This window comes from Pezoporus flaviventris, unplaced genomic scaffold (assembly GCF_033815535.1).
Source record: "Pezoporus flaviventris isolate CSIRO_AGI_PZ_B2104156 unplaced genomic scaffold, CSIRO_AGI_Pfla_v1 ptg000007l, whole genome shotgun sequence".
Lineage (NCBI taxonomy): Eukaryota > Metazoa > Chordata > Aves > Psittaciformes > Psittacidae > Pezoporus > Pezoporus flaviventris.
Window position 1 is genome coordinate 63,046,754 of NW_026892555.1, and position 14,088 is coordinate 63,060,841.

At 35.6% G+C, this 14,088-nt stretch overlaps 1 protein-coding gene across 3 annotated transcripts in view; it reads right to left on the minus strand.

Moving 5' to 3' along the window:
• Positions 1-14,088, minus strand: part of GABBR2 (gamma-aminobutyric acid type B receptor subunit 2) — a 445,208-nt gene that overhangs the window by 135,887 nt on the left and 295,233 nt on the right. For all 3 annotated transcript variants that reach the window (XM_061449004.1, XM_061449005.1, XM_061449006.1), the window contains one exon: positions 6,336-6,443. In XM_061449004.1, the coding sequence (XP_061304988.1) occupies positions 6,336-6,443 (108 nt within the window). The remainder of the gene's footprint in view (positions 1-6,335; positions 6,444-14,088) is intronic.

Below are 14,088 nucleotides of genomic sequence, written 5' to 3' on the forward strand. Positions count from 1 at the left end.
TATTTACAGTCTGAAAACTGACCTGGAAAAATATTTTATAGCAGTAATTACAGAAAGAACTAATGAGGTAATATGAACTACGTTTATGCTAATACAGAATTACACCTACAAAGGCATATAAGTGAGTAAATAAGATATGGCCTGTGAGGTTCTGACTTAAACCTTAAACAATATAATCTGAAAAACTTTCCTTCATCTATTTTTAAACTATTAAGATAGTAAGTAACTTTTTAAAGACCTCTTTAGGACTTTTGTGAAAAAGATTATAAATTGCAATAAATTCTAAATTCCATTGGTGGCTTGAAAAGCCTATAGAAAAATTTACAACTAGAGATTAAACTCATTTTATAAACTCAGTTGCAGAGGTTTAAAAATGAGGGATGGGGATAGCAATAAACAGAGCCAAGTTGTGAAGAGAAGGCTGCTACACATAAGCTTGTAATCATTTGGCCTCCAGCTGTTTTCTTCTCAAAGCTTCTTCAGGGGATGCTGTGCCATTGCAGCTACTGACGGCTTCCCCAAAACTGGTTCTGCAGGGTGATAGCACACAGCCAGCTGCTTCCTATCCCGAATGGAGGGGTCAGGACTGGGTGCTGCTCAGAGCAACCCACATGCCCCATACTCCAGAAAGAGCATGGATGATCTCTTACCCTTCCCAGTCTTCCACGTGCCTCAGCTTATGGACCATAAAGTATATGGATTAGGGAGGTTGGGTGGACAAATTTGTGTTAAAAAAATGGAGTGCGAAGGCAATGAGGTTAAAAGTTTGAGAATTCCTGCACTGCTTCATTCAGGTAATAAATCAGCTTCTCAATAAACAAGTGCTATCCTTTTCTGGAAACAGTACTCATAGAGACTTCTAAGCATAACAAACAATTATGGCAATTATTTCTCTTCATGTTGGTGCTTAACTGTCTTGTACACGAGCCCACCTTTCTCAAAACTCCTACTGCCTTCTTCATTATGTGTTTTTTTCTGGTTTAAGTGAAAACTACTGCAACAGAAGACTGCCTCTTTTATTACCCTTTTCTATTGCATGGCCAGAGCAGGCTGATTGTGCCTGGTCCATGACACTGGTATCCTGTAGGAAACTAAGGCTGCACTAGTGTCCTAATACTGCACATGGGGAAACAAACATACACTTCTAGAGATCCTAGCAAGCTGTAGGTTTTCAATTATTAACTTCTTATCCACAACATAAGCCTTTTAACATTTTCATGAACCCATTCTTTTTAAAGAAAATTAAAAGAAAGAGAATTCAATTATAGAGAGCTGCACTCATCAGCAAAAGAAACCTTTAGATCTTTGCACACCTCATCAGCTGGAACTAAAAGAGTAACCAGCAGCTATCATGAGCTGTACAACAGCATAATGGGACAACAAGGCACATATTTTGCCTCTAGGTTTTACAGATACATAGTAATAGAAAAAAGAACAGTAAAACTCTAAAATCCTGTGTTCAGTTTCTATGCTTTGCCCAGACTTCTGCACAACCATTCTGGCCAGTCCTAATTTCAACTTTTTTCCTGCCTGTTATTCCTTTTCCATTCCTATGTTACTTTCCCCGTCTATGTCCCTACTTTTCAGCTCTACCATTCTGCCTCAAAATTACAATCTTAATCTAATTTTAAATCAGAACTAGTCCCTCAGCGAGAGTTTGCCACTTGAATCCCAAACTCAGGCCCTACATCCCACCATACACAGCTTTTTTGAGGACTTCTTACAACCCTTCCTGCCCCATTCAACTCTTTGCTGGCTTTCAGTTTTCCTTTAACTCTCTGGGAATTCCAAATTCAGTTCCCTCTTCAACTCTTTCTCCCTGTCTATAATCCCAAGCTTTTCCCTATTCTTTTTATCTGGACAGGCTCCCGTTCCCTCCAAAGCCCTTAGCAGCTAATCTGATTTCTCATTCTCAGTCTCTCCTCTGCTCCTGACCTCTTGGCCCTGTGGTTCGTTTTCAGTGCCAGACTCCCTTCACCCTTCTAATGTCAACAAAGTAGGCTGTACAATCTCCTATCTGTCTTCAGGAGTGCCTGAAGACCACAGCTCCCTTCAGAAGTCTTTTAAGGACTTATTAGACTGAATGTAAGAAAATAAGTTTGCCAGACTGCAGCCTGACAGGCATAGCTAAGTCAGGCTGGACTGATAAGTCATTTTTCTGTGTTGCTTTCTAAGTCTGTGATAGTACCAATATCTCAATACTTGTTCAAGCTCTTTAACTCCTTCTCATCTGTGAGAACTCTACAGTCACATAGTAAATTTATGAACAGAGAAAAGCTTATGAAATATCGATGAGCTGAATAATGTTGGCCAAACTACAGCAATCTTAAAAAAGGATGCTATGACATATCCCTCGTGCAATTATATTCTCTATTTACCTTGTAACAACTGTCAACATAAAGACATATGCCACCAGAAGTCTACAGTGGTAGCAGTAACTGATTAGATTGACAATATTTTCAGTGAAAATTAAACATAAACCATCCCTTTCCTTAGGTCATAGTTAAAGAACTAAGTACAAGTAGACAGGTTGAATGTATTATGTTAAAGGTAGATGAGCTTATAACAACATCAACTAAGAAGTATTGAACTTTGAAACACAAAGTACAACAAGCAACATTGTGACCCAGATCACCATGCATTATTGCATTCACTTACAAATGGTCAAATATATGTCTCTGAATAGAACATATAATGTTTATAGAGGCTTTAAATACCACTGCTTTGACTTTATTACTATTCTGGTTATTTATTGAAAGCAAACAGTCTTTATTTGACATACTAGAGTTGTGGAGGAGCAGTCACTATGCAGAGCTGTTTTAATGCTCCCTAAAACCTAAGATACTGCAGTTCCCATAATAAAAGAAGCCTCACACCTTTCTAAACTTAGGCTAGCCAAGGCTTTCACAGGACAACACATGCTCTCCTGCCACTGATATTCTCCAGTCTCTCTCCTTACCCATAGCCAGTCCTTCTGCTGGCAAGGGGAGCATAGAAGCATTCCCCATCTCTCATTGATGAGAGTGGCCATCCTCTCACTGGGCAGCAGAATATCTTCTGCTGCCTAGAAAACCAACAAAAAGGAGACGTATCAAAACCAGAATTGCACCTCAATTATAAGTGTTACAGTTATTTTTAATACTAATTCTATTCCACTTTCCATTATCTCTATTAACCTTTTTAAAACTAAAAAATAATTTATTTCCCCTACTGATTTTGTCATTTCCATTTGACAAAAATTGATTCCCTTGCACCCCTCTGGCTCAGATTCAGCTAGAATTAATACATTTTAATTTGCTTCCTTTGAGCCCTAGCAGGATCAAAAATGGTAACAGAGCTCTGGGAATTTTGTAAAAATTGTCTGTTATTAGCCTGATAACAGAAGGAGTGTATTCTGAATTTTATTGGGTGGGTTTTTTTCCCAATAACGAAGGAGTGGATGTATTAAAGGGTGAAAATGAAAGAGATTTTTGACAGCTTTATAACTAGAAGCTAATAAAAATTTTCAACTAATGCAAGACCCTCTAAATCATTTAGTTCCACTTTCCACTGCACTAAAATATAGTGTATTACTATTTATAATTCTATACATTTTCTCACAATGAGAGAGAAATCCACCATCTCTTCACAAAAACATGTTGTACACTTAAGCTAAGTGCCCAATAAAAGTTTGGAAGCAAGATTGCACTGTCTGATGAAGATAAACAGATTCACTCCTAACACCCACTTCCACGAAATGAATGAACCAGTATTTTCAAAAGCTGTACAGACAGTCTTTCTCTCTGTGAAGAAATTGTACTCTTTGGAAATTTTTCCTGATGAAAACATTCAGGATAACAGGCAAAAGTGGTGTACAGAAAGGTGAGATTTTACTGTTATATACAGGTGGAAACGGAAGCGATGAATATGATGAACAGGATCCACAGTACTTAGTTAATTTTGGAACTTTGTACTCTCATATCAAAATGCCAATCTGTTCTGCCACGGCATAATTACTTCAAAAAACATTAATGTGCTTCTTCATGCAGCACTAACTTTGCTTATTTATCAGTTTAGATATTGTTTCTGAAAATCTCTATTTCCTCCCATAGATACAAAATACTTTGTCTGTAAACTACATCTGCTGAAATTGAAATGTCCTTCTTGTAAGACGTAAGTAAAGAACACCATGGTTTTCAATCAACTCTTAAAACCTGTTTTATATGTCCTGGCAAATCAAAGACAGGAAATGTATGACTAGTAAACATTTATTATGGATAGCTAATTTGTTTTGCATTAAGAAAACTGTTGTCTAATTATGATTCATGGTCATGTTCTGGAGTGGGATATCCAAATAGAGCAAATAAAGAGAATTTTGTGGAAAAGCCATTCTTTAAAGTTTACAGAACAAAGATGTATTTACTTAATCACAGAATGTTGAATAAGGTGTCCTAATATATTTGACATTTTTTGTATAACTCAGAGTAAAGCATCTCGTTGGTCAGCATTCAGATGTCTGAAAATTTATCTCCCTTATGACAGTCAGTGTCTTTTTAACTGATTTAAAATAAACTTTAAAATCCAGCTGTGAATGAAGAATTAAAATTTGCAATTGTTGATGGGCTTGTTGAAGAATAGACACTATGTAGAATTTGAGAATTATGTTTAATTTACAGACAGCAAAATTTATTGAGTAGCAACTTAAAGGCGTAAAATGAAATGTTTTCTGAAAAACATTGAAGAAAATAATTAGTGACAGCCCACTGAAGTACCTGTTCATTCCAATTTGGAATAGTCTGTATTGTAGAAATGATAAAATTCTCAGGATAATAAAGGTTATAAACTAAAAGCTTTTACCTGTTACACTGGCAGTCTCTTCTATAGCTTCACTAATTTACAAAGATTTGTACCAATATAGCTGAAAACATATTTGCAACATAAAATTTCATTTTTCAAGAAGGTAAAATACTGACTTGACTTTGGTTAAAAATCTTTAACACAGGAAGTGTAAGATCCTTGAAAAATGTACACTGGACTATGGTAGCATAAACTGTATTATGGTGGGTTCTTTGCACAGGTGCAGAAAGGGTTATCTCCACTTCCCTCCATCCAGAGTATCCTGCTTCTAGTGCAGAAACTTATAATCTTAGTTACTTTTAAGATATTCATTATTTACTCTTCATTATTTTTTATACTGAAAGATGCTTGGGATTTAATTAGCAAAAATTTAAGCAAACTTGACATGAGTAGAGGTAAATGCTAGGTGGTTGTGTTGTAAGGTGCTACAGTGGTAGATCCAGTTCCAACCACAGCTCGTATTTCCTTGATTATGTAAGACATAAATCCTCTTAGAAACTGAATTAACTCTCTGTCTATCTGAACCTTTTCAGGGATATGTGTATCTTGTGGTGACAGCAATTCCCTACATGTTGCAACTGTGGAACAAATGGCATAGTACAACCAGAAAAATAGTAATACAGCTCTTCCGTGACCACACACTGAGGGAAATTAACAAGAATTTGAAGAGATTTTGGAATATTGTTGCACTTATATTGAATGTAAATTACTTTTAAACACTTATTAGAATAAATCTATTCAGCTGTATATAGGAAATGCATTTGGCACTACTTTTCTCTCTAATAATTTAATTTCTCTGTTTCATGCACATTTCTGTTAATGCTTTTTTCCATCAAAATGATTTCTACTTACCAGTTTTCCCATTTTTAAATAAAACCGTAGAATTAAAACCATTTCATGTGTGAAAAGAAGCTCCATGGGAAAGATATCAAATGAACAGTACATACATGAAGTGTTGTACTACTCCTAAGCTGAGACTAACAATTTACAGAAAATGTGCTGTACCAAAAATGCTGGACAGAGCTACTGTGGTTCAGTTCCTACCAGTCTTAGGGTAAGTTTATGCAACTTCAGTCCAAATTAGAAAGCAAGCTGTATAAACAGCACTTTTTCATGCCTCCTCCAACCAATCCATGAGAAATGTGTGTGTAATACCTGTATCCCAAACAGACATACACAGAAAACACTTCATAACATCTGTGAATCTACCAGGAGAGACCTCTGGATGCTGAAACAACATAATAAATAAGAGGATCCAAATTCACTTTGACAGTTAATAGCCGTCTCCACTGTCCACCTCTCATTATAAAGACTGAAGGGCTGATGATCAACTCCACCTCTCAGAGACTAAAAAGGAGACCAAGAAAGCTCCCATGTCCAACCATTCAGGATCTTTGAATGTGACACATGAACAGAGTCAGCAGAAGTATGGCCACCCAGGAAAGGCAGCAAACCAGAAAATTATATTAACAGGGCAATAAGAGTTTACTTCCCCTCACCTTCTTCTTCATTTTTACATTTTTGAAAATTGCATGAACTCTCCACGTTTTTGCAAACATTGCTCCAAACGCAGTTGTGTATCCCACTGTAAGAATCCATGTTCGGACCTAAACAAAAAATAAACATATATATAAAATAAGACAAAGGTACTTAATTTTCAGTAGATAATATGGATATCATCATTTCAGCCAAAGTTTTTCTCAATACCTTGGGAAAAAATATTCAAAGAACTTCAAAACATGTTGTCATTTCAGAATTGTCTCTTTCTTGCTATTTTCCTCCTCCTTCCATCCTCTTTCCAAGTATAACAAATCTGGATACTGAATTAACAATCTCTTCCTTATTAAAATTACAACTCTTACAATATTCTACCTTTTTTTTTTTCCAGCTTTATTGTGTTCTGTGGAGACAGGAAAGGAACTAGTGGAGGAAACCAAAAGACTGAGACTACAAAAAGTACCCAGGGAGCCAATATTAACACTTTGAACAGAAATTAACAGAGAAGTAGAGATGTTATTCAGACTAAATAAGAAGAAATTATACTGTGTGAGGTATGCATCACTCAATGCAGACCCTGAGCATTCTGAAAAGAAAAAAAGACTTAAATTTTCATAAAGGGAAAAATAGCAAGACAGGAACATAGCCTTGGTGAGCAGGCCTCAGAGACAAGACCTGAATCAAAGATAATACCTGCAATACGGGCCTAAGAAAAAGCAGACGGTGAGCTTACACAGAACAATGGAGTAATGGGATCTTGAACTGGCCACAGCTTTGACATAGACCTATCTAGATGTTTTCCTCATAGAGAGCTTCCAAGAGAAAACCAGATACTTAAACTAAAAATGACTTGATTTCTTTAGAGTAAAACCTAGAATGACTTCTTCTTTTTTTTTTTTTTTTATTTTTTAATAAAAAACCCTCAAATTTCCCAGGAAGGACAGAATATAAGTCATAAAAGCTATTTGTGGAATTTCCCACCTGCCCATAGCATACTTGTAGGTAGCCCTCACTTTCATACTTGGTTTTAGCTAAGCCAGTGACTTTGAGAGTTATAGTAAGCTCTGTCTGCACAGCCGCTTTAATTCTGTGGAAGTTTCTCTTTTTGTTTTCCTGGAGGTTTGGTTGTTTGAAGTCTTTTCTGCACTGAACAGACCTATTTCCTTCTCCAAAGAGGGACTAGAGACTACAGAGTGTAGCAATGTTACAAGTGGAAGACCATGAGAGAGGCACAGCCGGGGAGCTGGAAGCCTCGCAGCTGAATCTGAGAGCTTGAGAAATCACAAGGAGGATGAACAATTTCCTCTCCCTCTAGAGACTCCACATGGGCTGGCTGTCAAAAAGGGAGACTGCACAAAAAGGAGCAAAGAAGTAAAAATAAAATGCACTCTATACTGCAGATGGAAAAACAAGGGGAAAAACAATGGCTACAGACAGTGAAAGCAAAGCTAGAAAAAAGGCAAGCCAGCCTTCTTTTAGCCATGTTGACCATGCACCTTTGGCCACTAGAGATAAATTTGGCTATACAAGAATTTGATTTATGAAAACCAGGACATTCTGAAATAGGATTTAAAAAAAATCCTTTGGATGACCTAGAGGAAATGTTTTTCACTGGAAACCAGCCTAGTTTCACATCTGACTTCTGCAGTGTTTGGGATTTTGAATTTGTAACTTTAGGACATGCATATTGATGAGAAACTAAGTGTTGCAGTAGGATGCAAAATTTGGGATCTATTATAAACATTAAGAGTAATCTCAGTGTTTCACTTCTAAATACATGTTGTCTAGTTTTTGCCTTTCCACACATCTTCAGAATTTCAATTTTTTAAATTCAAAATGTGATTTTTTTCCAAAAAAATTTTCTGTGGAATAGAAATTCTGATTTTTAGTAATCATTAGTGACTGGGTATCAAAGTGAAAAATAAAAAAAATAGTTATGTGACTCACTCAAAAAGTATTGATAAAGCAATAAGAAACATAAAATGACTGCTGTTCCTTAAAATAAATATGTATGGTCAAAAATGGTGAATCAGTGAGATAGTAGACACAACACCTTGGGTCTTGACAAATAAGAATTTATATGAATTGACAACCAAAAACTGTCTGTAAGGAAATATGTGCAAATCTGGTAACACCCTGCACCGCGCAGGGACACACACCTCAAATGTAAAGTGTTAACTCAGGGGTGTTGCATCACCTGTGTGGCCATTATCAGTTTGCAGAGATACATACCAGGGCACACAGCCCACATGTCTCACAGAATGTGTGTCTGGGCGAACCTTCACCCCAAGAAGAAAGGGTGTGCTGGTAAGCCATGCATCCTGTGAGCAGGAGGCTCCTGCTTGTAACTCAGCCTGTGCATTTATTAGAAAATGATGGGATTGCTCATAGAAGACTCTTTAGATATTTTTATGTATGCATTAATGTTTTATTAGCATCTAATGGTGTGGTTTATCTGTTGCATTGCCAATACTGATCCTGAACATATCATTCACTGACTGCTGGTTAATCTTGTTAATAAAACCCGTAAACCAATCGTGATTAGATTCAAACCACATGTTACCACTTTGTAACATTTTTGAATGTGGTATTAGAAAAAAAACCTGTAACCCCCCCCAAATGGGAATAGATAGGTCATCAAAGTATTATTTTGAATAATTTTTCATACTATTTTCATGTTAATATGTTATTTTTTTACATCTTACTTGTTATCCATTATCGTACATTATACTAATAAATTCAGTAAAACCAAAGTTAAATCTGCTCTGATTTAAAAAATATGTTTCATATCAACATGTTCGTATTAGCCAGTTACATCTTTTTTACTTCACATCAATTGAGCACTGATAACCATACTTAGCATTCAATGTCTTTGCTGCTATTAATAAGTATTCAGCTCTTTTGTGTACAGTTTAGTGATATATTTGGCAAACAGACACATGGTATTTTCATGTTTCTAATAAGACACTGGTTTGTTCTCGCTGAAACAGTAATTGCCTCTTGGGAATAGTAATAAAATCAATTATGATCATAATATGTTTCTAACCCAATATTCAGAAAAATGTTATTTCTACAATTTTTGGTTGAAAAAGTGTCATGTGTTCCTGATCTGGATTGTGTAAATTAGAATAATATAACTATTGACTATATTGGAAACATTATATTTCAAACATGCCAGCAGATTTTGTAAAAATGATATCACTCCTGCTAAGAATGAGACAATAAGGTTCAGATGAAAACAAGTTTTTAGTTTTGAAGAAAATGACCTCGAATTTGTCTGCTATAATTCATTAATGCATTTAGCAAAATGAAAAATTTAGAAAACAGCAAAATTCATATATCTGCCTATTTATATTGTTAAATGTATTATACCTACAAATCCCACTCATTTGAAAGAACATGATAAAAATAACACTAATAATTGGAGTGCATGACCATGATGTTATACAGTAGATCAGGAATTCTCTCAGGTTGGAAGTTTTTAATGATGCATTTCAATAGAAGAAGCTGAGGAAGATCACTCTCCCCTCAATATTTACCAAAAGAACAGGAAGAACATCTCCTTAGGAGATGGGAAATTTGCATTCAAATCCCTACTCCAAACTAGACACAAAAACCTGAAAATATTCCTGTGTTCCTATAGAAGGGTAATTTGTAAAAATAGGTTTGGTCATTACAAAATTTCTCATGCCTGCACAGAATTTTAGGATATGCCTTCAATTATCTGCTTATATTTCTTGGTTACTACTATTTTTCTTAATAAGATATCTTGACTAATCAAACATCTCCTCTCACAAGTGTCAAAGGAGATAATACTGTTTGGTATACACCAACCAAGTATGTCTATGCAGATGCTAAAATGTAGTTTCCTATTTTTCTTTTCCTTATACTTCTTATACTATATTGGTTTGGGGCCTATTTATGAAAATACTGTGTATGCACCAATGGCTGGAATTTGTGATTTTTATAAATTACTTGATTGAGCTCTTGCAAGGTGCATTACTTGTGATAACTGAAAAAGCTAGAAATATATTTTTTTTAATTAGTGGACATCACAGTTGAAAACCACCAGACACTGAAAGTGTCTCCACAGAGAAACAGAACATTCTGGGTTGTTTCCAGACTTGGAACAGCTATTATGTTTATTTTAAACAAAAAAAAAAAAAAGCCTTTTTCAAACATTACACAAATGTTGTAAGGTGTTTAAACAAATGTTGTAATTTTCAGCTAGAGTCACTGCATTTATGAACAAGATACTCCTTATGTCCTTATGTCCTGTAGGAGCCTTTCTTTTCAACTTCCCTTTGCAACAAAACACCTGTCTTAAATCTATCCATAAGTTTCTAAGTAAGACTATTCTTCCTTAAGCACTTATAGCTTAACAGCCTTCTATAAAGTTACTTCCATTGGAATTATATTTCCTCTCAACCTTGAGCTTCAGGTTTTTAACCTATGTTTTGAATGCTGCTGATATCGTCACAAAAATCTATCTGCACCTTTCCCATCATCTCGTTATGTGAATGGTGAAGTGGTTACTAATTATATATCTGTGTAACAGACCTATAAATTTATTTGAATTACAACTCATTATTAATAAAAGAAGCCATCTAATTGTGAGCAATGAGTTATTAAGGGAAAATTAGAAAATGGTGAAAGCATCAGGAACATCCTGAACAAAGATGTAAAAGTCTGTCTTTGTTTATATACACTTAAGAATGAAGCTTACAAACAAAACCACAATTTTAGGCACTGGTAACTTTCAGACAAACAATAATATTTATTGTAAAAATAATTAAATATAACTAAAACTCTACATTAAATTATAAAATAAGGTTATCTTGGAAAACAGACTGAAATGATAAAAGCTGAAAAGTTTCACTTTTAGAGAAGTGTCATTAATTTCCCAGGTTTGGCAACCACTACATACGCATTCAGAAGACCACAGTCATGAACTCACAAGATATGACTGGGAGAGTACCACACTCATGAAAGCAATAATAACATTTTCAAATGCAGTTGATTAAGAAAGTGATGTATGATGTGTTTTATTCCTGTGTTAAACTGCAAGAGAAAAGCCCCAAAGCTAGCCTTCTGAACTGAATATGCTAGAGAGTCCTTTTTTGTTGTTGTTACAATTTTAAGATTGCAAAAAAAAAAAAATCAGAATGAAGAATAAAGAAAAACAAATGTCAGCACAAAGAACTTCCATAAATACTTGTATAAAAAGCTACAAACTCCTTATCACCTCTCCAGTTAGCAAAACATTTAGATTATGTTTCTGCAAAGAAATCATCCAAATTAAAGATTCTCGTAAGCATTATTTTTACCTTCTCAAGATCTTAATTTTTATGGTTTCTTTTAAATAAAAACTATCAAATCTGTCTTTCATAGGACTTGACGTTCCACTCTCCAGCTCAGTTTATGAGACTCAGGCTGAATCCTTCGGAGAATATCAATAATTAGCTAGTTTTGCACACACACTGGGTTTGAAGCTGCAGTGCTGACAGGGTTAGGCTGCAGCTGAACATCAGTGCTGAGTGGCTTGGTGGCATCTTAGTACTAGACTTAGATGCTTAGAAGTGACAAACACAAGAATAAACTGTGCTGTGCATTTAGCCCCTGAGACCACAATTATCTTTAACTAGACAATTCTGTTGATTTCTGTGGACTACTCATGAGCTGAAAATTAAGTGCCTTATATTTTTCTTGGCAAACTGGGAACATAAAGGGTAATTATGATGAACAAAAACATGTCATCTCAACAAGTTTTCACTGGGGTTCGATCCTTCTTCTACTAACCATGGCAAAATCCCCTGTGTGAGTACACGCAGGCAAAAAAGTATGAGTTCATCCATTTGAATTATACTTTTCTCATTTATATCAAACAGTTTTTGACATGTGTTTATGACTTTTAACTCATTCTTCCGAATTTGTGTGGCACTGGCACAGTTCTTGTAAAACGTAAGTGGCAATAACATTAGAGAATTAAATCCTGCTGTTTTCACATAAATTAAGTACAGCGGCACTTCACATGCTGTGAGATCTCCTGTAGTGATTTCTTAATGTATTTCAGATCATTTTTCAGAATTAATCCATGGGTAGTGTAAAAGATATTGCAAGTGCTCCTGATTCTATAAGGGGGTTTTAAAATCTGTCTGTCGTCCTACTGAAGAAGAGGCAAAATCTTCTAAAGATATTATCTTACTAAATAAATCTCTGGCAAGGTTGTGGTGCATTTGCCTCAGCATGTGAATTAATTTTATTTCAAGGATCCATTCAATGTTGTAACTTTTGTCTCTACTTTTTTAATTTTTTCCCCCCAAGAAAAATGTCATTTCTAAAATAGAAGCTGATCAGGCTCATGTTAAACTCAGTAACAGAACTGCCTTTGAATTAAATAGGAGTGAGATCAGTCTCAGACTGAATGACAGCGAGGACAATTATGGAAGCTATTATACAAAAGGGAGATTAAAATTAACAGCTAAACAATCAAGAAGGAAACAAACTAAAGAATATACACAAAATTAAAAAGTCCAGACTAGAACCACAAAAAAAGTCTATGGTTTGGAGAGACAAAGAAGCAGATTAGAGGTCCAAATCCTTTTTCAGTTCAGTAGGAGCTGAGTCTCTTATCTGCTGCTTTTCTAATTCCTGGCCAAAATTAAACCATTTCAGGAAAGTAATTAGGTAAATATAAAGTCTAAAGAGGGAAAAATCCCTCTAAAACCAATGTCAATTCCTGAAGAGCATAAAGGGTACAAATAAGGAACACATCATCAACTGCTAACCAAATATCAAGGTCAGATGGCATTTGGTCACACACGGCCTTATTCCAAGTGGTTCTTACCCAGAGTACACAAAGACAGCACCAGCTTTGAGATGGCACTGCCCAATTTCCTTTTAGTCAGTCCCCACAAGAATGGTGATAAAGAGAAAACTCAAAATGACAATGGAAGATAAGGCATAAATAAATAAATAGAAGGTTCATACATCTTCTCCCTCTGCCTCCTCTACCATTAAAGGCAAGTCCTTTCTTCCAGAGTTACTTTCAGCCACTATGTTCAAATTGCCCAGCATCCCACTCACCCTGCAGCCTGTCCCCATCGCTAGGAACCTGTTCTATAACCTCTCATACATGGCTTTTCCTTCCTGCTCCTAACTGCAGTCTCTCAGTCTTTGATGTTTTCAGGATGTCTCTCCACTCTTACACTACCCTGGAGTCTTCATCTTGCACAGGTTCAGGGTTTCACAAGACAAGATGCAATGTGGACCATGGAGTTCCACCTTGCCTAGCTGTTCTCTCAGTGGGGCAGACACAAGACTATGAAAAATCAGTAAAGAAAGACAAAATCTGCCTTTCATATTGCTACAAGACACAGTGTATAACATATGCCATATGCAGACGTAGGTGTAGAAAATTCAAAAAGACTAGATATTGTAAAGCACTTCACCCTCCAAAAAATGTTACAAACACTGTGCTATAGGCGAAGGACAGACAATAGGTTTAGGATGTAATAGCTACAATCTGGAAACCATTTTTCCACAGTTTTGTGGGTTGATTCAGGAGTATTTAAGGACATTCTATAAGTGTTGTAAAAAAAAAAAAATCAAAAAATTAAACAGAGACCATATATAATATATCTAATTAAATAAGCTTGCTATTGTGTTTGCACTGCAACTGGTGAGATCTAATAGCTTTTGAAATATAGAAGACAAGGAGGGTGATTACTTGGCTTAGAGAGGGGATAACACTAA